General features: G+C 41.6%; 1 protein-coding gene across 1 annotated transcript in view; it reads left to right on the plus strand.

Annotated features, from left to right (window-relative positions):
* LOC141148076 (dynein axonemal heavy chain 11-like) overlaps positions 1-25,211 on the plus strand; it is a 1,034,097-nt gene that overhangs the window by 709,975 nt on the left and 298,911 nt on the right. Inside the window, exons 61-62 of the mRNA XM_073635228.1 lie at positions 8,463-8,696; positions 17,654-17,800. Of these exons, the coding sequence (XP_073491329.1) occupies positions 8,463-8,696; positions 17,654-17,800 (381 nt within the window). The remainder of the gene's footprint in view (positions 1-8,462; positions 8,697-17,653; positions 17,801-25,211) is intronic.

The raw sequence follows: 25,211 nt of genomic DNA on the forward strand, positions 1-25,211 counted from the left end.
CTCTCAAATCAAGCTTCGTGAAAACCGTTGCTCCCTTGAAGCGGTCAAATAACTCCGTAATCAACGGAATGGGATAGGCATTCTTAATCGTGAAACGATTGAGACCCCTATCATCAATACAAGGTCCCAGTTCACCACTCTTCAGAAAAAAGAAACCAGCACCAGCAGGAGACGAGGATTTGTGGATGAAACCTAGAGAAAGTGCGTCTGCAACGTACTCCTCCATGGCCTTATCCTCCAAGACCGACGAAGGGTAAACCTGGCCACAAGGAGTTATGGCACCAGGTTGAAGGTCAATTGCGCAATCATATAACTGGTGTGGAGGCAAAGTACCGGCTTGACCCTTGTCAAAGACATCGCTAACATCGCAGTACTCCTCCAGCAGGGAGGAGAGTGAAGAGGTGCACAGGACCTTGGCTACCTTATGGATGTATCTCTGACTGCACTGTGGCGACCAGGACAGAACCTCAGCCCGGAGCCAATCAAAAGAAGGGTTGTGCCTCTGTAACCAAGGATAACCAATAACAAGCAGAAACTTAGGTGAGGAAATAACTTGGAATTGGATTATCTCATGGTGAAGAGCCCCTACGGCCATGGACGACGGAACAGTCTCATGAGTCACATAGGCAGGCTGTAGAGGTCTCCCGTCAAGAGCCTCAATGGCAAGTGGAGTGTCATGCAGCTGCAGCGGAATCGAGTGCTTCGATACAAAGGCAGCATCAATGAACAGGCCTGCAGCCCCAGAGTTGATTAGAGCCTGTAACTCGATGGATGACTCAGCCCAAGAAAGGGTAACCAAAACCAGGGGCTTATCCTTCTGGATAACTGGAAACAAAACAACACCACCTAAGGCCTGTCCGTGAGAGACGTGTGAAGCCCAAGTGCATGGGTTCACCTTCACTGACCGACTCGGTACCAAGAGGCATGGGAGGTGAGGGAGGCAAGGGTGGGACTGCAAAGCTCAGAGATAAATGTACAGGAGGCTTCCGCAAGCGCTCCTTAAAAGGAGGGTCTTTCTCTGAGTCTGGAGTCATAAAGGATAGCAAATGTGATCAACCTCTCCAGCTCAGTGGGTATATCTCAGGCTGCTATCTCATCCTTGAAGTTATCCAAGAGACCATGAGAAAAGGCGGCCACGAGGGCCTCATTGTTCCAAGCAACCTCTGCTGCCAGAGTATGGAATTCAATGGCGTAATCAGCAACAGTTCTCGTACTCTGATGGACATGAACCTCTTGGCAGCAGAAGCGGAGCATGTGGGAACGTCAAATACCCTTTTGAAGGAAGTCACAAATTCTGGGTAACTCAGAACCACGGTTTTTTGCGTCTCCCATAGAGGGTTTGCTCTCTCAGAAAGCAAAGATATCACAAAACCTACTTTGCTTCTGTCCGTGGGAAACGCCTGGGGCAACATCTTAAAGCATATCTCAACCTGGTTGAGAAACCCTCTGCATTAAACTGGATCACCCCCAAATAACTGAGGAAGCGGAGCGGAAACAGACATACCTCTTATAGAGGTAATACTCGAGGCGGGTGCCTGTACAAAGACTGGCGCAGCAGCAAGGACAGCCTGCAACTCAGGTTGTACTGGAACAGCCAGAGTGGGAGACTTCAGGTGAGCCGTGCGACTCAGGTGAGTTTGTAACGATATGGCAAACTGATCCATGCGGTGATCTTGCTCATCCAATCTGGAAAAAATATTACCAACAAGTGGATTGACTGTATCTTCTGAATTCATTGCCTTCGCCTACTGTCAGAAAGAATGAATTAGACCGAATCAGAAGTATAGTTAAATCACACTTGTTTAATAATAATAATAAAATGTAAACGGAGTAAGCGTAGTCAAAACAAGCCAGAGTTCAGTAACCGGATCGGGTAGTCGGCCAAGCCAATGTCAGAGAGCCAGAGATAAATGTAGAAATACAACAAGCAAGATCAGGAGCCAGAAGGAACATCAGCCGAGCAAGTCTTCAACAGGAACGCAGGAGAAAGTCTCTGTGATTTTGACAAATGCGAAGGCAGAGATCAAGTGAGCTCGATGGCTTTAAGTAGGCAGGACTGATGAGCAGGATGAAAAACAGCTGAGTCACTGTGGAGAGATAGGTGCTGGTAATTAGCTGACAGCTGAGCGGACAGCTCAGAGAAGGAAGGGCTGAGCCCAGCCCTGACACCAGGTCTCTGAAATTCCCACAAAATCCAAATCCTCCACGTACAACAGTATCTCTAGTTCACCCATCTTGTCCGCCAGGCTCCTTTCATTGGTGAACATGCCACTAGTTTGGACCGGTCGCATATTATCCTCTTATTGGGTGTTCTGAGATTGCAACTAGGACTTGCTACTATACTTATCTTGGATTTATGTGCTTTGGTCAACCTACCACTAATGGCCCCAATACTACCCTCTGGAATATGTTCCGTGCTGACTATCTCTACATCTGGACCCTCCCCCCCATCGCCTAATTTAAAAACCCCTCTAACTTTTGGGCCATCTTCATTCCCAGCTGATCTACACCCTCCTCATTTAGGTGCAGTCCATCCCTTCTATAGTACTGGTTATCGACTGAGAAGTCAGCCCAGTCCTCCAGGAACCCAAACCCCTCCTTACTACACCAGCTCTTCAGCCACTTGTTTACTTCCCTAAAGTCCCTCTGCCTTTCCGGTGTGGCTCAATGTACCTGTAGTATTGAAAATAGTACCTTGGAGGTCCTTTTCCTCAATTTAGCTCCCAAGTCCCTAAAATCATTCTTTAGGACACTTCATCTGCCTCTGACTTTGTCATTGGTGCCCCTCCCAGTAATCTGTCCACCAGATGTGAGATGTGCCGAACATGAGCGCCCGGTAGACAACATACAGTTGGGTGCTTCAGGTCTTTGTTACAGATTGCCCTCTGTGTCTTTCTAAGAATTGAGTCCCCTACCACCAGAATCTGTCTTTCCTTTCGCTTCGCTTCCCCCCCACTCTCACTGGAGGATTTCTTCCCCACAGCAGATAGGAGAGTCCCTCAGCTCCAGTAGTGCTGGTCCCTGACTGGTTTCACCAATGTCACTCAATGGAGCGTACTTATTGGGATGCTCCAGCCCTGGATCGGTCTCCCTGGCACTTCCCTCTCTACCCTTCCTGACTGTCACCCATCTACTCTTTCTTAGTGCCTGCACCTCTTTGTCTCCACCCGCCTCTGTGCTGGCCCCTGCCGGCACCTGCCGTGTACATTCCTGGCTCTCCTTTAGTATGGAGGGACTTCTCAGTGCTGACAGTTGCTTCCCCAGATTCAGAACCTGGGCTTCCAGGGAAACAATGTGCTTACATTTTGCACAGTAGTATTCACCCTCGATCGGATGATCAAGGAACTCATACATGCCGCAAGATGTACGACGAGTCTCCTCTCCACACCCGCCGGGCATCGTACCTATTAAATTTAATGAGGATTGGGGATTATACCCTGTCCAAATTACCTAACAAGTACAGCTGCTGTTCTTTTAAAGGCTTATTGGCACCAAGCAGAGGCTAACACGCGCCTACTCGCATCTGGCGTGTGCACACGCGCACACACACACGCTGCTGCCCAGCTCGTTGGACCAACAATAGAACCCGTCTGCATGTGTGAGCATGCACGCATCTCCGCCTTGTTGCAGTAAGCCCCTGACAGGTAGAACCTTCTTTTCCATAGAATAGGTAACAGGCCTTTCACCATGGCATGCCACAACTGGGAATGTCTGAGTCTATTGTTGAAAGCAATGATGCTGCTAAGGAGTATAAGCAGCACTCTCACCACCCACCATCTTCAGTGAGAGATCTGCCTGGCAGCCTCCTTGTACATTTTGTATTATTTGAGCAGTCATAAGCTCTTCTAATGCTTCACGTACATACCACTGACCTGGAAGAAAATAATAAACTTTTTGTTTCATCTTTTAAACACTATGCTTTTAGTGTGTACCAGAGAAACCAAGTTGAGCAGAACCCATTAATGTCACAGTGATCAGTTACCAATGGAAATAAATAATTCATGACAAAAGGAATTAGTCTAATTAGCCGGCTGTTTGAGTCCTTTGATAAAGCCCGGCTCTAATTCCGTGAAGGGCAGGAAGTGTTGTCATCATTCAGCCCTGAAAAGATTAGCATCTATTATGAATGAGGTTAGACACCCCAGTGAAGCCATGTGTGTCTTGGAGACAAACTTAATATGTTCCAGAGTAGGACACTGTTTGTCTCTCCAACAGATCACAGTTCCTACAGGGCTATTGTATGTAATAACAAACAGGGATCATCGCCTCGATCATTCTCTCTCTGTCCATCATCCTGACAACTGTGAAAATACATTTACCATGCAAAGCAGGGGAGCAACCTTGAATGACTACAACCAAGTGTAGCCAATGCACAAGAAATTCTTCATCTCTAAATGGCATCAGTGAATCCGGTCAAATAAAATATTTAGGGACAAAATAGGGAAGGTATTTTAAATGACATTCCTGATCTGCCAAACCTAAAACATAAGAGACAGTACATAAAGAATTGTTATTCTTTGTGTTTTCACAGAAAATGAAAAGCATAATGCTTTCTATGTGGCCATAGTTTTAAACATATTTAACAGCAAAATGGAACAATTAAAAAATAAAGTAAGATTCAGAAAATGTTGTACATTAAACAACAATCAATCACTTTGTTGTTATTAAATTGTTATACAAAAAGGACAAAACTGTAGCAGCCACTCTTTTCTCATTTTGATGAGAGATCGCAGGCAGCACTTTTTGCTGCTTATACAACTGCCTCCTGCGAAAGTGGAATTGAGATTCCTCCACCCCCCTCTGACTGGGAAGGCAGCACCTATCCTAGTTGTTTTTACTATATATTTACCACACTGGCACACTGAAAAACAGCAGATTGAGACTAAGTAAAGTGGATCTAATCCCTTTTACTAACATCTCATATACTGTAAGCTCTTACCCACACCAATGTCATTTCATATGTAATTTGTAGTCACTTTAATTAAAATAATACCTGGTGATACTGCCTTAAAGGTCCTTCCTGTAATGGGTTGACAACACTCTGTGCTTGTCTCCCAACTGTACCCCTGTGTTGTCACCCTGTCACATACACACACTCCCAATATAGACCACTAGTGGCCAAGTCGCTGCACATTGCATTGTTGTCACAAAAACCCTACGCTGAGCAGCCACTATTAGAGAAAGTACATTTAGACAGGAAGTTGCTGAAAGAGGCTGGAGAAGATTAACAGCATTGACATAAAAAAAAGGTGAAAATAGTATTTTATTTTTTAACATTTCAGTTGCTTATGGCTCCCACTGCTTTAGCAAACTAAATGTCATCCTTCTAGGTATGACATCCACTTTAAAGCTGGACAAAGTCCACCCCCAGCCCCCCCCCCCCCCCACATTGCAAGGTTAAATACTCATTTAGTCTAGGGGTGTAGGGGTAAGGTGTATTAGTACCCTATTCCTGACTCCAGCAGGTGTCCTCCATCCATGCAACCTGTCCAGCCCTTCCACCTAGGGCACTCTAAGTCGCAGTTACATATTCACCTTCTCCACATAAAATACAGGATAAGGGACCTTAAACATTAAAATTAGAAGAAAAGAGGTTTAACCTTAAACTACGTAGAGGGTTCTTTACTGTAAGAGCGGCAAGGATGCGGAATTCCCTTCCACAGGCGGTGGTCTCAGCGGGGAGCATCGATAGCTTCAAGAAACTATTAGATAAGCACCTGAATGACCCCAACATACAGGGATATACAATGTAATACTGACACATAATCACACATAGGTTGGACTTGATGGACTTGTGTCTTTTCAACCTCACCTACTATGTAACTATGTAACCTTACACTGTACACCCCCAGGGATGAGGCCTGCACTGTATGTGATGGTGCTCAGGGACTGCCCACAAGCCCAGAGCTTTGGGAATACGAGAACATCCCTGGAACCTGCTGAACTGAGGGATGGAGTAAGTACCACACCTCATCCCAGAACCCATAGTTTAAACGAACACTTAACCCTTGCAGTGTTGGGGTCCCCACTTCAAAGGTATATTTTGTCTAATTCCTGATGCTCAGCTTTAAGACATTTTTGCCACTATGTGTCAAGTAGTGACTTTGCAATATAGAGTAAGAAAATAACCTCAAGTGCTGCACACCATCAGAGCCCAAAGGGTAATAAGTAATGAGAGCAGCCTCAGCCTGTCTTCGTCCAGGCCACAACCCTCCATGCATTTCGCCCGGCCCACTGGGCTTAGTCATGGAGGAGAACACACTTGGGAGGAGGACTTGGGACATAACTTTGGTTAACATTGGGGAGAATGAGTACACGTGTCTCTAACAGCTACAAATTTGTAGCAGTGTTGAATTGTAAGTCTGCTAACTTGGTGCACATTTTTACTGGCAAGCTGTACACTTGCAGAGCACTTGAAGCAAAAGTTCTAGTTGACATTTTTCTAATGTGTAGCAAATTTGCGTGGCAAGTCTCTACCAAGAGCAAAGTTGCAGTGGTGAGCAAAGTTACAGTGGTGAGTTGCGGTGGTGATTCTACAACAAGAGCTCTGCAAGTCTACAGCATGAAAATTCAGTCACAGTGACCCCTGTTGTGGGATGACTATTGCATGACATAACTGAACCAGAGAAAAATCAGCAATATTGGGACTTTAAATGAGGATAGTGGGGCCGTTCATACCTCTCCTCCATCCCGGTTCAATATTAGAAACTAAAAAAGAGAGCAGATGTGGGACTTTAAGTGAGGCACACGGGAGCAGAAGTCAAACTAGAATAAAGTTTCAATTTTGTAATATAAAGTAATACATAAGTTCATAAGTTTACATTTATAGGCACATAGCTCAATAAATATAATTTGTATTCAATCATAAAATACATTCCAACAAGGACTTCTATGTAAACATATGAGGATATGAATAAAAGATACATAACAATAAATATGTGGCACTCAGTGTCACTAGAAAAAAGTGGCAAAGACAAAATGCAATAACATTGGATCTGGATCTGGAGTCATGTAATGCGGACTTGCTGCAATTTTGCAACAAATTTGTGATGCATGCCAAGCCTAGCAATAGCTTAGCACATCATTTTCAAACTTGCAGCCCAATTGCTTGCTATCTGGGTAGTTGTTTTGCAAGTAACAGTATTCACCTATTTACTGTTTCCCCCTGCAGCTGAAAGCTCTCATGTTCACTTCTTGTAATCAGAAGACAACGCTGCTTCCTCTGTTTCTAAATGCCTCCATTGTCCCCTTTTACGTTATGCCACTTTGTACAGACTACAACATGCCATCATTACATCATTGGGGTAGTTGCTCTTTCATCAGTGAAAAGCCCTGGTATCTCAATCAACACAGAAATCCCGCCAAGGTTCCTCCCACCCCCTCACGATTGTCCCACAAGGACCCGCCCATTCCCGCCTATCTCCCACATATGATCCGCCTACTCCCAACTATGTCCCACCTATGTTCCGCCTACTATCACCAATCTCGATATAGCCTGCTCCCGTCTATTCTACCTTTCTCTGAGAGCATTACTGCGGCAGCACTGGCAGTCACATACCTCGGATTGCGCTGACTCTCTTTCACATAACACACACCCAGCTATTGATTGACAGATGGGCGTGTGTTATGTAAAATAGACTGAGCATGATAGAAGGCATAAGGAGTCATGGGGACTGTAGTTCCCTGTGGGAGATGCAAAAGCTAACACAGTGAAAAGTAATGACGTGTTAGCTCTGCAGAACTCCTTCCACCATCACTTGCATTATCAAGCAGAGGAGGAATGGTGGGGGGAATAATAATCTCATTTGTTATATTTATTACCATGTGTAACTTCGAGGTGTTTATATAAGGGTTTATTAAAATGAGCATGCTGCCTGGGTGTGCTGATAATTATTCAGAATTGCAGCACCTAGAGTAAACTTGATATTACCCTAAAACACTATTTTGTATAGTTTGTATAATGACAAATGAAATGGAAAATGCTGTGCCTTTCCCCGCGGCTGTTGGGAGATGCACTGTGCAAGACAAGCAGTGACATTCTGGGTAGTATGATGTCCAGCTGCAGTTCCTCTACAGATAGCTCGGGGAAAATGTATGTAAATATGGCTGCCAACCAGATCGAACATGGGAAGTACGAGAAGAACACCGCACAGTGAACATTCATGAAAATATTACAAAAGATGATTAAATATAACTGATTAAATGAGGAATCCACAGAAAAAATGCTAGTCAGAAAATGTAAAAAGGCAAGCTTAATCCTTTATTGCCAACTTCATTTGCTCCATTACAATGTAAACCTCCCTGAGGACTGAATATAAATGTTAGAATTCAGGTGGTCCTTTTTTCATTTTTCTTGTTAATTTCCATTATGAAATACATACTGTCAGGAAGTATATCATTATTTTATTGTTACCCGCTAATGCAGTAACATAGAGTGTGTAACCTTTCCGTTATTCTTCCAGCCTCAAGTAAAAAATTCCATTAGCCAGTTCATAACATTTGCACATACAAGTGTAAATGAAGTCAGCGTCAAGTATCAGCAGAATGAAAAGCATTACAACTACACGACTCCAAAGAGCTTCCTGGAGCTTATTAAATTGTACTGGAATCTTCTGGGAAAGAAAAGAGGAGAGCTGCTGCAGAAGATAGAGAGACTGGAGAATGGATTACAAAAATTGCAAACAACAGCTTTTCAGGTAACTCTAACATTACTGATGTGATCATATAATGATGTTTTAATCTCTCTCTCTCTCTCTCTCTCTCTCTCTCTCTCTCTCTCTCTCTCTCTCTCTCTCTCTCTCCCTCTCCCTCTCCCTCTCCCTCTCCCTCCCTCTCTCTCTCTCTCTCTCTCTCTCTCTCTCCCTAAGTAGCATTAGTATCAAAGTGGACCCATTCCCATTTCACTTGAACCAATACATATTACTAAATTATTGTTGTTGCTTAGTATCAATGGGACAGGGATTGTTCAATTAGCAAATTGAATGTTCACTTTCCAAAGGTTTACCTAGCTTAGTAAATAAGGTAAAACTGTGTTAATCTTCCAACTATGTGCAAAATAAAAACATTAGGGGAACCCTTATGTTCCATATATGGAATCCTGGTTGAGAATGGGGTTGATTTCCTAAAGCTGGAGATTTGAAAATCTGGTGCAGCCAGGGCTGGTGCTAGACTAGTTTGCACCCTAGGCAAGTCTTGCGCTATATAAGTGATATATATTTTTATATATATATATATATATATATATATATATATATATATATATATATATATATATATATATATTTCTATTTTCTGGGCGAAGAGGCAAGGGGGTGGGGTAACTACATATACCACTGCAAAACATTAACATTTCATTTGGCCAGCAGCAATGATTTTTTAAATGCTTAAAGTGAAACAAAGAAAACTACCAATTCTTTTAAATAACATGCCTGGGGTGCCCCAATCCTGCCTGTGAAGGGGCAGATTTCTGTTATGTACAGAAAGCAAACGCACCGACATTTACAAAGGAGAAACATGTTTAAAATTGCAGCTGCAGCCATAGTCTGTGGGTCTGTTCACACCATGTGTTTTCCAGTAACATTAGTGCCATGCACGTTAAATGTTATTCATGGCACCCCAACACACAGGGGTTATGCCCTGGGAAAAAAAGTGTGGGAACTCAACCAAGTTCCCCCTCCCCCACCCCAAAAATAAAAAAGTGTGTGTGTGTGTGTGTATATATATGTGTGCATGTGTATATATATATATATATATATATATATATATATATATATATATATATTACCTACTTCTTTTTTTAACAAATAAAGTGCAACATTTATTGTAAAGTGCCAGTTTACAAGGACATCTCCAAAATTCACATGCATTAAACAAATAAATATAGAACAGATGTAACAAAAAAATAATTTAACCTGTATGCTATACTAACAAAAAAAACAAAAAAAACACCACGATGTGTAATAATGGTTCCCTCATAGGGAATTTCTAAAACAAGTTGCAATAACTGGGGGCCCCTTCTGCACTATGTCTCTATGCAGGGTCTTTCTGAGGTCTGGGAGGCCCTCCTGCACTATATTTCTATGCAGGCTCCGATATGTGGGCCCCTCCTGCCCCAAGGTGTCCGCACACATGTGTTGGTCTGTGCAAAGGAGTGGGGCCGGGAGTGCTGAGTGTGCCGGCCCCTCTCCTCAGGCTGCCTGTATTAATTGTGCAAAGTGAGGCCCAGGCCCCGGGCCACTCACTCCTCAGTGCCCATCAATGCAGCCTGATCAGTGCCATACAATGCAGCCTTACCAGTGCCCATCAAATGCAGCCTGTTCAGTGCCCATCAAATGCAGCCTTACCGGTGCCCATCATTGCAGTCTTACCAGTGCCCATCAAATGCAGCCTTGGCAGTGCCCATCAAATGCAGCCTGATCAGTGCCCATCAAATGCAGCCTTACCAGTGCCCATTAAATGAGGCCTTACCCATATAGCAAGGATAACTTTCCACACATTTGTGGCAGTATTGAATTGTAGACATGTGCACTGACAAAAAAATTCTTCGTTTTTCTTTCATTCGTGTCTTTTGCTTTTTTCAAAAATTTTGAAGTTCGGAAATCTGAAAATTCAGAAATCTGAAAATTCGGAAATCTGAAAATTCCGATTTTCAAATTTACGAATTTTCGAATTTCTGAATTAGAAATTTTGTAATGTTCAGATTTAACTATTAAATTATATATATATATATATATATATATATATATATATATATATATATATATATATGTGTGTGTATTGGAATTTCCTTTCAAATTTGGCTGTTTGTGAACATAACTAATGTCTATTAACTATCTGAAGTTACGAATTATCTGAAATAACGAATGCCCTCTAAACAAATGGAATGGAACATAATAATAAATAATAATACTAAAAAGGTTTTATTATTATTATTATTGTTATTTATTATTATAATGTTACGTTCCATTCATTTAGATAGCAATCGTTATTTCGGGTTTTTTGGTAACTTCGGATAAATTCGTACTCGTTACGTTCACTAACAGCCAAATTTGAAAGGAAATTTCAATACCTATAATTTAATAGTTAGTTATTATTTCAGATTTTCGGGTTTTCGAATTTTCGGATTTTCATTCTTTTGAATTTTCAGATTTTCATTCTTATTTTCGGATTTCCAAATTTTTGAATTTTCAAATTTCCAAAATCTCTAATTTCCAAATTCGAATTTCCGAAATTTTCCAATTTCTGAATTTTGAATTTCTGAAATTACAAATTTCCGAAATTTCCGAAATTCAAAAATTCAAAGTTTTGAAAATTCGGAAATTCGAAATATGAAAATTCAAAACTTCAGAAATTCGAAATTTCGGAAATTCGGAAAGCTGAAATTTTGGAAATAAGGAAATTCGAAATTTGCGGAAATTGAAAAATTCGGAAATTTTGGAATTAACGAATTTGTCAAAATTCGTTAAAGAACGAATTCAGAACTAAACGAATTGCACATGTCTATTGAATTGTAAGTCTTGTGAACTTGCTGCACATCTTCCCTGGCAAGTTGTGCACTTGCAGAGCACTTGAAGCTCTAGTTGACACTTTTCCAATTTGTAGCCAATTTGCATGGCAAGTCTCTAGCAAGAGCAAAGTTGGAGTGGTGAGTCTACAGCAAGAGCCCTGCAAGTCTCAGCAAGAGCCCCGCAAGTCTACAGCTTGAGCCCCGCAAGTCTATAGCAAGAGCCCCGCAAATCTACAGCTTGAGCCCCGCAAGTCTATAGCAAGAGCCCCGCAAGTCTATAGCCAGAGTTTTTGGCAAGAAAAAGGAAGCAAGCAGCCAAATCTACAATCACACAATCTGGTGACAGTGAACCCTCTGTTATTAACCTAATCCCTGACTGTACACGTATAAAATACATTCAATCCAACAATCATGTATAATGATAAAACCTGTGTCATTGCATAAAATTGTTCATCTATCATACAAAAATTATTTGTTTCTATGAAACAAGTAATTAAAGTGCAAATGCTGTTAAAAAAAAAGTGCAAAAGAAAAAACTGTGTGCTGACATATTGAACAAAAAATGCAGAGAGCAAGAAAATATTATTCATTAGCAAACTGCATGCATCAAAAATTCATGTGTTCAAAATATTTGCCGGCCATTTTGCTATCCCAGGAAAAATCCAAGATTATTATTATCACTTTCTTGGATTTTTCCCGGGATTGCAAAATGGACTTCAAATATTTTGAACGCATATGAATTTTTGATGCATGCACTTTACTAATGAATAATATTTTCTTGCACTAAGCACTTCTTGTTCACTGTGTCCGCACACAGTTTTTTCTTTTGCTCTTTTTTTTTTAACAGCATTTGCACTTGGTTTGTTTCATAGAAACAAATACATTTTGTATGATAGATGAATTATTTTATGCAATGACACAGAGTTTATCGTTATACATGATTGTTGGATTGAATGCATTTCACATGTGTATAGTAAGGGATTAGGTTAATAGCAGTGGGTTAACTTTTACCAGATTGTGGGATTATAGATTTGCGCTGCTTGCTTCTTTTTTCTTGCTAATTAACTGGTGATCATAGGCATGCGCAGGGGGTATGCCAGGTGTGCCTGGGCACACCCTAATCAACCCAAGCGCATTAGCATTATCACTCTGTGTGCAGGCAAGGAGATGGGAAATATCTCCCTCTGATCAGTTCTGCCATTCATGAAGTGCTACCGTACTTCTCTTTCACTGTACCGGCTCTACCATAAGAGTGTGTGTGTCTGAACCACTTGCTGACCGCTGCACGATGATGTACGTCCAAACTTTGGCGGCGGATACCGTTGTTATGGCAGCAGCTAGCTGCCATAACCCCGGTATCCCCGTTTTTGTGCGGCGGTCGGCTTTCTGATAAAGTGGTCCCTGCGGCAGATTCGCTGCGAGATTACTTTTATCGGTGGCGGGCCCCCCCCCTCCCGCCGTGATCCGGTGCCCTCCGCCGCTTACCAGAGCCGTCGGTAGCGGCGGAGGCGATCACGTCCTGTCAGTGCTGTGTCTGGAGACGGGTGAGGCTAAGATGGGGCCCACTCGTCTCCATGACACTGCTGGGCGGAAGCGACGTCAAAACGTCACTTTCGTCCACGCCTCTTAAAGGCATATTTTTTTCAATGTCATTTTTATAAATGACTTTTTTTTTTTTTTTTTTATTGCATTTTAGTGTAAATATGAGATCTGAGGTCTTTTTGACCCCAGATCTCATATTTAAGAGGTCCTCTCATACTTTTTTCTATTACAAGGCATGTTTACATTTTTGAGGGTAAAAGTTTGACGCCATTCCACGAGCGGGCACAATTTTGAAGCGTGACATGTTGGGTATCAATTTACTTGGCGTAACATTATATTTCACAATATAAAAAAAATTGGGCTAACTTTACTGTTGTCTTTTTTTATTCAAAAAAGTGCATTTTTTCCAAAAAAAGTGCGCTTATAAGACCGCTGCGCAAATGCGGTGCAAAAAAAAGTATTGCAATGACCGCCATTTTATTCTCTAGGGTGTTAGAAAAAAAAACTTATATAATGTTTGGGGGTTCTAAGTAATTTTCTAGCAAAAAAACCCGTTTTAACCACTTGCTGCCCACCCGCCATCATATGACGGCGGGACGGTGCAGCTGTTGTTCTGGGCCGCCGTCCTATGACGGCGCAGCCTTCCAGGCAGCCCAGGGGGCGCGCACCCGCCGCATCGATCGGGTCCCGGTGCGCATGCCCAGCGGCCGCGATGTCCGCCGGGCACCCGCGATTGCCCGGTAACCGAGCAGGACTGTGGATCTGTGTGTGTAAACACACAGATCCACGTCCTGTCAGATGGGAGGAGACCGATGGTGTGTTCCTTGTACAGAGGAACACCAATCGGTCTCCTCCCCTTGTGAATCCCCTCCCCCCACAGTTAGAATCATTCCCTAGCAACACATTAACCCCTACAGCGCCCTCTCCTGGTTAACCCCTTCATTGCCAGTCACATTTATACAGTAATCAATGCATTTTTATAGCACAGATCGCTGTATAAATGTGAATGGTCCCAAAAATGTGTCAAAATTGTCCGATGTGTCCGCCGCAATATCGCAGTCACGATAAAAATCGCAGATCGCCGCCATTACTAGTAAAAAAAAATAATAATAAAAATGCTATAAATCTATCCCCTTATTTTGTAGACGTTATAACTTTTGCGCAAACCAATAAATATATGCTTATTGCGATATTTTTTACCAAAAATATGTAGAAGAATACATATTGGCCTAAACTGAGGAAAAAATTTGTTTAAAAAAAAAATTTGGATACTTATTATAGCAAAAAGTAAAAAATATTGTGTTTTTTTTCAAACTTGTCACTCTGGTTTTGTTTATAGCACAAGAAATAAAAAACGCAGGGGTGATCAAATACCACCAAAAGAAAGCTCTATTAGTGGGGAAAAATGATAAACATTTCATTTGGGTACAGTGTAGTATGACCGCGCAATTGTTATTCAAAGTGCGACAGTGCTGAAAGCTGAAAATTGGCTTGGGCGGGAAGGGGGTGAAAATGCCCTGTATGGAAGTGGTTAAACATGTAAACATCTAAAATCCAAAACGAGGCTGGTCCTTAAGTGGTTAATGTGTATGTATATATCACACACATGTGTATTTGATCTTTGGGGTGCGCACCCTAATGCAATAGGCCACACACATCTATGCTGGCGATTCACTGGTACTTAAGTGGCAGCAATCTTATTTAATCCCTCGATCTTCTTTCTTGTTGTTTGTCCAAGTGTCCGTTTTTATCGGGTCTATTCACTAATAAGTGAAGAGAGGTGAATTGTCAGAAAAATTGCAAAATCTAAGCCAAAGTGGCTGAAGTAGAAAAAAAAAAAAAAAAAAAGATCTCGTTGAAATATTTTTAGTTCAGCTTTTTGGCCTATATTTTACCATTCCCCTAAAAAAAAAAAAAAATGTACCTCAGTTCACCGAATAGTGCATTAAGACAAAACTGATCTTTATAAAAAACATTTATTAAAATATTTGAATAAAATCAATACATAACACTGGATTACATCTTAGTTATTTTTTTTATTAGGGTGATCATTTAACAAAACATAAAAAAGAACATTTATAATATGAAAAGGAACATTCTCAAAAACAATAAAAATGATACAATAAAAAAAAAATTAAGTAATATGCGATACTATGTGAAACAGTGATGAAGTGCACTAATTCAAGAAGCTAATCAAAAAACAGACAAATATGCATGAATGCCAATCCCTAATTAAAAAAAAAACCACAAAATAAAAATTGCAGTAATATATGTGATAATATGCGATACTATGTGAAACAGTGATAAAGTGCACTAATTCAAGAAGCTAAACAGCAAAAGGACAAATATGCATAAATGACTATCCCTAATATATAAAAAAAAATAAAATAATATGCGATAATATGTGAAACAGTGATAAAAGTGCTCGAATCAAAAGCAGGTATTCATCTGATTTTACATTAAAAAAATAAAATAAGTCCCAAATAATAAAGTGCATATGCATCAAAAAGCGAGGAGATGTGAAGATCTCGTGCTCAAAAAACAGTTCTTGAAAGTTGTGAACACAATTGTTCCCACCATCCAGGCATCCACTAGGAGTGCGCCCTAGTAGCTCACTTTGAACAAAGACCACAACAGGTCTAGTGGCGCTTTGGTATATAAATCCTTAATGGCAGCTCACGTTCCAATCTCCTCTCCTCGCCTGGATCGAAATCCACAGCTGGTCTGATAAGGCTTGAATATATGGATCCTTTATGGAAAATCACATTTCACTCCACTCTCCTTTCCTAAAAGTGCCACTAGACCTGTTGTGGTCTTTGTTTAAGGTGAGCTGCTAACATATAAACAAGGACAAATAAAACATTCCAAATTGTGCTCCACCAATGGGATATTAGGGTTAGTCACTCCTTGATTTCTACCTCTCTAAACTCCATATCAGATCTCATGAATACCACTCACCTCTTTGCACACCATGCCCCAGCACCAATTGAAGAAAAACCTTACACACAGCAGGGAGCAATGATGAAAATTCAGCCACAGTTACACAACATAACTGAACCAGAACTTGCAGCAGGCTTGCAGAATGTTTGCAGAAAGTTGATCTGGAGTCATGCAATGCAGACTTTCTGCAATCGTGCAACAAACTTGTGAAGTCTAGCAAGAGCTTAGCAAGTCATTTTCAAACTTGCAGCACAATTACTTGGTATCTAGGTACCAGAGCCCAGCAATGCGGCCTTACCAGTGGCCAGCAATGTGGCCTTACCTGTGTCCATCAATGCGGCCTTACCAGTGCCCATCAATGCAGCCTTACCAGTGCCCAGCAAATGCAGCCTCATCAGTGCCCAGCAAATTCAGCCTTACCAGTGCCCAGCAAATCCAGCCTTACCAGTGCCCATCAAATGCTGCCTTACCAGTGCCCAGCAATGCAGCCTTACCAGTGCCCATCAAATGCAGCCTATCAGTGCCCATCAATGTAGCCTCACCAGTGCCCAGCAATGCAGCCTTACGAGTGCCTAGCAATGCAGCCTCATTAGTGTCTGGATGGATAACCCGCAGAGGCGATCTCCCGCTGTGTCGAAGATCTTGGATTTGAATATCCCGGTGCGCCTGTCCTTCCCTCCCTCGGTCCTCCTCCTCTAGCGGCTGCTGTAACAAGGTCCTGCCTCCTAGACCGGCTCCTATAATACACGTCACACTAATTCAATTTGCCGGCATTGGATCAGTGTTCTGCCTATCACTGGAGCCTTCCTTGGAGGCAGAACTTTGTTTCAGCAGCCGCTGGAGGAGGAGGACCAAGGGAAGGGAGGACGGACACGCCAGGATGACACCCCCCAATGTGTGGCACCCTGGGCGGATCGCCCCCTGTTGGCATGGACACCCTCCCCTTCCAACACACCCACAGCAGGGCCGATCCTGGGCGTCACAGTGTGCCATGCCCAGGGAGGCAGTGAGCGAGCAGTGCCACTTGAGCTTTGGCGCCCCCCTCTGCCTCAGCTCACATACTTCAAAGGCCAGTCCTGCTGTGGAAAAAGTACAGGAAAGGGCGACAGCACTGAAAGCCGAAAATTGGCCTGGGCTAGAAGGGGATGAAACAAGTAGTTAAAATGCTTCTGAGGATGAAATTACTAAATAGTGCTATCAAAAGATAAAGTGACTGCAATGGCTAAACAGGAGGCTAGTGTGTTTAATAGGCGGCAGTACTGTGCAGTAAAGTATATGCATAATGCCTTTCTAAGGATTTCAAAAGGATAATATATAGACACAAGACAACTTTAGAAAGCAATTATAAGTTGTACATTGATATTGTCACACACTGTCAGTTATACTCTGCCAGCATTCTAAAAGAATTTATTTAGAATTTTACAGAAAGGAATGAAACCTTTTATATGCAAATCAGAAGCCAACAATTCATTTTGACTGCCTTCAAGCCAGCATTTCGATAAATACAGAGAGATAATTACACATTCTCCAGAGGAACAATGTAATTACCCACGTTTACAATGAAGCCCAAGGCAACGTTTATTCTTTAAGCTATAACCAATTTTGTTATAATTGAAAATATTGTCTTAAAACTTAATTAACCAAGTCTCTGTTGTAATGATGCAGGTGGAAGATCTGAAGTCCAAACTTGCCATACAGGAAGTAGAACTTCATCAGAGGAACAGAGATACAGAAGCACTTATCGACAAGATTGGCCAGCAGACAGAAAAACTAAATCAGGAGAAATCTGTGGCAGATGCAGAGGAACAAAAGGTATATAACTAGGATCTCCACTTAGTAAAGCAAGGTATACATGTATAAAAAATACGGGGGGGGGGGTTCTGCAGGAACTTGTCAAATTTCAGTACTTGTGTACCCCTCGGTTCTTAGACCGGCTTCTGTTGAACAATCCTGCTGGAAGACCAGCATTGGATCAGTGTATTCTGATGGTGGGGGGGCCCCGCAATCAGTATTGAACAGCACAGCAGGGGAGATTCTGTGAATTTTTTTTCTTGTTCAACCCACTGGTTAAACGAAAAAACTCTGTGTATACCTAGTGTTAGATCCGGGGAAAAAAAAAGTTACTGTGAAACTCCAGACCGACAGTGAATTATCTAAGTAAAATCCATATGCATTTACTTTATCTTTTGAAAGATTTAATTCTGTTTAGCCAGTGATATGATTTACACACCTTTTGAATGCTGCACAGCGAGACAATGAGTTAAGCAAATCAGCTTTCTGCTTCAGCTTTTTGGCATTCTGTATAAATTCTGCTTCTCCACCCTGATCAGTAATGAATCAGGATCCTCATCCCTATCCAGAATCCTAGTGAAAGTGAGCTTGTTCTATGAATATCTTACCACATCAATGAAAGGCAAAAGGCTTGTAGAATATCAAAATTGGGAGAGGATATGTACTGTGGTGTTCCCCCATCAATTATATAATTAAGACAACCTTTTCCCGCCCTTTTACCATTTTAAAGTTTGGATGTTAGGGTTAAACAAAGATCACAAATATTTCATGTCACTTTTTTCCAAAAATAAAGTTTAAAACGCAGAAAAACTGCTATTTTTAAAAAATGTATAAAAACTGTTCTTTTATATGCTTTTATGCTGTCGACATTAACCAGATATTGCTACTGGCATCACTTCCTCCTCGTCCTAGGCACTGACGACAAGCAAAGTGCATCTACTTCACACAAAACTAAAACCTGGTTTGGTTAGAATTACTTTTTTTTTGGTTTGGTTAGAATTACTTTTTTTTAATGCTCTTCACTTGGCACTTGGAGGTATCATTGATATACTGTATGTTCAGACATTTTTCAGTTTTGAGGAAGAGTTATGAATTCTGTCAGCATTTCCCACCCTCTGTGACCCCATGGGTAAGATTTCTCCTCAGTTCTTGTCTCAATGGTAGGATTTTTTCCTACACATGATTGGATGACTGAAGACCTTGCTGCTTCACCGCATTCACTAAGCTAAGTAAACATTCACATTGCTAAAACCGGATACACACTATTGTCAGCTCCGGTCAGAGCCGCTGTACTAACCATGCAAGGTTATTTTAGCGATCTCCCCCGCTAAGATGTTTTGTTCTGACAGGGGGATGCCCCCTCCCCCCCGCTACAACACTCCGATCAACACTCTCTGCCATTGGCTGAGAGCACTGATCGGGTGTCAGTCGAGTGCTGGTTCTCCAGCATGCACATCTGACAGAAGCCGAACGCACGGCCGACATACACACATACACACGGGCTGTTTTTTCCTGAAGCGGCCATTGTCTCCCAACATTCGGCCCGTGTGTACCCGGCTTAAGGCAGGCCATACATTATGCAATTTTCTTTCCTTCAGCCATGGGTTTTATTTGAAACTTCTTTTTTATTGGATTTTTCAAAAGCTTATACAAAAGCCATGTGCCTAAGCCCTCGCAACAGTAAAACAAAGTATACCCAATTATATCACAGAGCTGGTGTGTGGCTCACATTGCAGCAATAAACTACAATACACACTGTGACGAACGCGGGTGTCAGATCCCCGCCCTCCTCGCTAACTTGCAACGAAGGACCGGCCAACCTCACACCACGCTGTCACTTACGTAACAATGCCACTCTCAGCTGCGCCCAGCACAAAGATTTTCCAGCTTGCGGGACCACAATCTAGGTGCGAGCAACCTGAGAGTGATTGTCACTGGGCTAATTACACAATTAACCCTTTAACTGCCACCACCCCCCGTTTAAAAGACCGAGCCGGGGGAGACTCGTAATTTTAGCAATACCAATTATAATTTTAGAATAAGCGTCTGCCACACACACTGCCACCACAGACAGGTTTGCTCAGAGTCTTACTCCACAACAGTAGCACCCTTCAAGAGGCAGGTTCGTTTATAGCTTGCATTAAGAGCTTTAGAGACAAGATTAACACTCTTCCACATAAGGGTTATTATGAAAAGGTCAAAGTTGATGCAAATAAAATATTTACAGAAAAAAGATGTTTCAAAAGATAAAGACAATATACAGCCACAAAGCAATAAGGTAGAATTGGGAAGAAAGAATACTTGCAATTAATGTCCGAGGGTTGATCAGAGTTCGATCGATGAGCTGGGTAATCGGTTCTCGACTTGGCAGATGTTTCTTCTTGGATGGTAAAAGGAGAACTGCCCATTGTCTTGGCATCTCCTCTTTTCTGTCAAATCAAAGGGGGTGTTGACAGTGACCAGTAACCAATCGTCTGGTCATCTTGTTTTAGGGGTTGGTTGCTGGGAGGTGTCTACACTCATGACCACGTCCCAGGTAGATTTTGCAATACATATTCATATATCTGCATCTATAGTGTTTACAGACTCCAAATATCCATATTATTATTCAACTTGAGATTTCCTTCAAAACAAGTCTAAACATGCCATCTCTATAACGTATAGCCTGCTTTGGAGGAATAAGTGGTCCCAGGGGTTTCCCATATGACCTGACATAGGGGTGTCTGGACTTGAAACGTTCCATATTATCTGAGGAAACTAAATATGTCCAGATTATGGCTGTGCTATTACTAAGTCAGGAGTTATGAAACATGCTGAAATTTCATACTTATTCTACTGAGGTGTATTCAGACAATTTACAGCCGAGGCCTGTTAGGTCTCTGAATGGGGAGGGTGACAGTTTTACGACAGGCCTGAACACTGCCCTTACAACAAATGTTTTCTACTGACCTAACCTGGTTCTGTTTTCTCTGTTGAGATAACCTTTTCTGTTGAACTTAAAAAGCTTTGAATTCCTAAGACAAGGAAGGAGGGAGTTCAGAGTTTTCTGTAAGGTTACATGGTTAGTCAAACTGTCATGGCTACTTCCACACAAGATGGCAGCTAGCTACAGCTTTTCATGTCCCGTACGTGATATCGTTACACACACTCAGTACACATTAACCGTATGGTCCTTCTGCATGAAACCTCAAATAAATGAAGTAGAGAGGTAAGTTGTATCAAGTGTTAACTCAACCACACATGAAGGTGTCATTGAACATTTGGGGCTATAACCGTAGAGGGATCCTCAAGCCAGCCTGCCCATGTCTTAGTGAATATTTTCGGACAGCCTCTGTTACTGTGTCTTGGTAGAAAGGTAAAGTGGAGTTCACTAGGTGCTTCCAAAAATGAACAGAGGGTGGAAAAGACTTTTTCCAATGCAACGTAATACCTTTTCTAGTGTATAACAGTTGGGGGCCGAGGATTGTCTGTTCCGCATTTGTAGAGACCTTTAACCACTGGTTGCTCGGAACTTGCTAGATTCCTCTATCAATACATTAAGTGTTGATAAAGGGAATCTTTCCCGTGGAGAAATTGTGTTCTGACAGCGGGAGGTTTCTCAGCCATCAGAATACAATGATCTCTATAGGCAGCTATAGCCTCTAGCAGTGTTCGACTGAAAAAACCCGACAGGCTAGTTGTACTGAGGTTGATCGATAGAGCAACTTCAGTACATCCAGACTGCCCATACATGGATTGAAATTCATCTGCTTCCTGCTGAACCGGCCGAATTTCGATCTGTATATAGCCATCGTAGCCTCCCTGGCGGTTTTCTCGAGTGTGGCTCGGGGTTAAAATTCAGGACCATTAGCGGTAACCCCGAGCCACACTCAAGATTACATTGCAGGATCCTGGTGTGGCTTTACTTACCTTGTCCCCGGGATCCTGTGATGTCCCCCGCTGTGTCTGCGGGCTCCGTCCTCCTCCGAAGCCTCTCCGTGCCAGGCTCCGTTCCCTGCGAGCAGCGCGATGCACGGGGGCGGAGCCTTGTGGCAAATTCAAAAAATTGTAAAATCATAACACATACAGTACTGTAATCTTACAGATTACAGTACTGTATGAAATTATTTCACATCCCTTTTGTCCCCAGTGCTTTGTCCTATGCCCTGCATGCAGTTTTATGTTATATATACTGTTCTTTCTGCCTGGAAACTGGAGATTGTCCATAGCAACCAAAAAGTGTCCCTTTACATCAAAAGTGGCTTTAGACCAGCTAGAAAACAGCGATAGTAAATTAGAACACTTGCAGAATTGAGCGATAGTGAATCGTGGGGAAATTTATTTTATTATTAATTTTTTTTTTAATTATTTATTTTTATTTATTATATTATAATTTATGTTTTTGTGTTTCAAACTTTATCATACCCGGGATATCTACTAGACTCTTGTTTGGACAGATTTAAGTGTGTTATTGTTAAGAATTACAGACCTACAATATAAAACGCCAAATTTCCATGCAAAATAATTGTACCGCTTTCAGCATCTAAAATCCGAAATAATCATACCGCCAGGGAGGTTAAAGTATAACTAAAGGCAAAACTTTTCTTTTAAAGTTTTGGATAGAATAGATCAGAACACCTGTCAGTTTTCATTACTATCTGTGCCCCTGTTAAAGAAATTTGCCATTATCATTGAAAGTGAAAGTAAAAGAATATCCCAGAATTGTGGGTTGTGCCAAGAAAGGTAATAGAGAGCAAATGTTCCAAGGGGAGCACTAGTTCTGATTATCTGGGGGTCCCCAAGAGATTCCCTTGGGAACAGATTTCACAGATTTCCTCTCACCTGTTTGGCCATGGGACAGGAAGTGAAGTGAAATCTATGCAATGGGACACAGATGTCTAAATAAAAATCTGACAGGGGTTATAACCCTCCCTTGCTCTATCCAAAATGGAAAAAGAAAATGTTGTCTATAGTTTTACTTTTTTTTCTTTTCAAATATTTTTTATTAGAAAGTTTTGTAATTTTTTTACAAACATTCAAACAACCAAACAAAACATTTGGCATTGTATAAGCAGAAGGGCACAATTTGCAAGAATGCATTGATATTTCTCACAACTTGCACAGAGCTATTTGCATATTCAAGTAAGTGGAACAGTAAGGTGAATCAGTAAACCATATTAATATACATATCTTTGTACATCAGATATGAGTACCATACACATTGTTTGTACAGGGCAGGTTAATCTTACTGCTAAGTTTAAGGTATACAGTGAGAAACAAAAAATGTAGCCCTAAAACAATGCCACTAAACAATCCTAAACTAAAACCAAATTTAATACGATCAGAATAATTTGTTTGACAGCTCTATCTACGTCCTTCATAATCCATACATATCTGCCAATATCTTGTTGCCTATATACGCATACCTCAAATGCCATTATAGGCCCTGCAAAATTTGCATAGAGACCAAGTCTAAAGGGGCTAACCCTGGAACCTGTAACCGGAGGTCCCATTGTTTTTTAAATTTAAGGGGGGTACCTCGGGATTTTAGTATATGACTTTCTTTAAGTAGGGTAGTATTCACTTGGCTGCGCCATTCCTCAAATGTAGGAGGAAGAGGCGCAATTCATTTCATCAGTATGCACTTACAAGCTAGATACAGTAGGCGAGAAACAGCAGTTCTGACATGAGGAATAAATAATTCTTCATCAAGAAAGCCCAGAATACAGGTCAGAGGGTCATTTTGGAGGGAAACCTGAAAAGCTTGATTCATAACTGAGATTATTTTGTTCCAGTAAGGTACGAGTTTGGGACACATCCAGAACATATGCAGGTGATCAGCTGGATTACCCCCACATCTGGGGCAGTCTGGGTTTTCTCTATAGCGCCATTTAAACAACATGAGGAGGGTTCTGTGTACCCGGTGGGTAACAAAAAGTTGTGACAACCGTTGAGTAGGAGAGATGGAGACAAAGGGGACCTGTTCCAAAATGGACTGCCATTTCTCACCATCCAATGATGGAATATCCGTTGACCAGTCCCTTTTGCCATGAACCTGCATTGTACAATGAAGACACTGCACCAAAGACACATATAGCGAGGATATGAGGCCTTTTTTTGTCAGTAGAGTTAGCTATTTGGTTAGTTAATGGGTGTTTATCTGCTTGAGGGATGTGGAGCCTGCCTGGGTATAAAGTGCATGGCGAAGCTGGAGGTACCAAAAACAGTTTGATTGAGGGATACCAAACTCATCTTAAAAACCTTTAAAGGATTTAAGATGGTCATTAGAGTTTAACTGGTAGATATAAAGTATACCACTGCTATACCAACCGGTAAAACCCTGCAGGTTTCCAAGCTCCTCCAACCGCTCCCAAATTAGATAAAACCTAGAGATACCAACATACCCCATAATCTTGCACATTTCAGCCCAAACCCTAGCCATCATGAGTAGAGCAGGATATTGGCAATAGTTCTACTTTAAGTAAACATCCTCTACTTCTTTGGTAAATCAACCCCATTGTGAAAGGAAAACAGGAAGAGAGGAGCAATCTCCAAAAGAGCCACAGATTGCAGAGAAACAAAACCTCTTATTAATAGTGGGGGGAGGATTTCAAGGATTATAGCGGTGCCAAAAATACACAAACTAACTTAGATAAAAAACATAAACATTTTATTAAGGAAATTCATAAAAAGACAAAAAGGTGTGCATATATGAATTCAGACAATTAAAAACAATTGTAGCGACATGTTACGGGAATCAGCCAGAAGAGTGTAGCGGCCAGTTCCGTAGACATATATAATGAGAGTCCTACATGTTTCGCCGGATACGGCTTCTTCAGGGACAGATGTTTATGTCTGAAAGCGCTACTATATAATCTATGAAACAAAATATTCACAATCAATACCAAATATAACAAAGTTAGTAACAAATTAAATCTAACATCTATAAACCGAAAAAGTGAAAATAAGCAAAAGTAATGTTATATTTGCGGGCTGTCATGCATGAACCCTCACACATATGCCTGAGATGTACCCACCGGACATCGCACCCCACTAAAAAGAGGGAGCACACAACCACCCACCACCCTCCGCTAGGTTGGAAAACCCGCAAGATGGAAGAGGGAAACTACCTGTACGTTACCAGGGATGAACACACGAAACTCCAAGGAGCGGCCACCCGAGCGCAGGGCACATTAGGAGGCTGCAGAGGGCAAAGAGGAGGACCAGGCAAGGTTAATTTTCTATAAGGAAGGGGAGACGGATATAATGATTATAAAGATTCCTCAAATTTGGGACATAAAGGCATAGACCCATAATGTGGTAGAAAAATTGTATATCTAAAAACTTACAATTAGTGTTTAGAGAGAGTGTATATAGGACATGGGAACACACTAGATTTGTGACGTAGCAATTGCTTCTTATCACAAGTCGGGTCCAAAGTAGAGTACCTATG

The sequence above is a fragment of the Aquarana catesbeiana genome, linkage group LG06 (genome assembly GCF_042186555.1).
Source record: "Aquarana catesbeiana isolate 2022-GZ linkage group LG06, ASM4218655v1, whole genome shotgun sequence".
Classification (NCBI taxonomy): domain Eukaryota; kingdom Metazoa; phylum Chordata; class Amphibia; order Anura; family Ranidae; genus Aquarana; species Aquarana catesbeiana.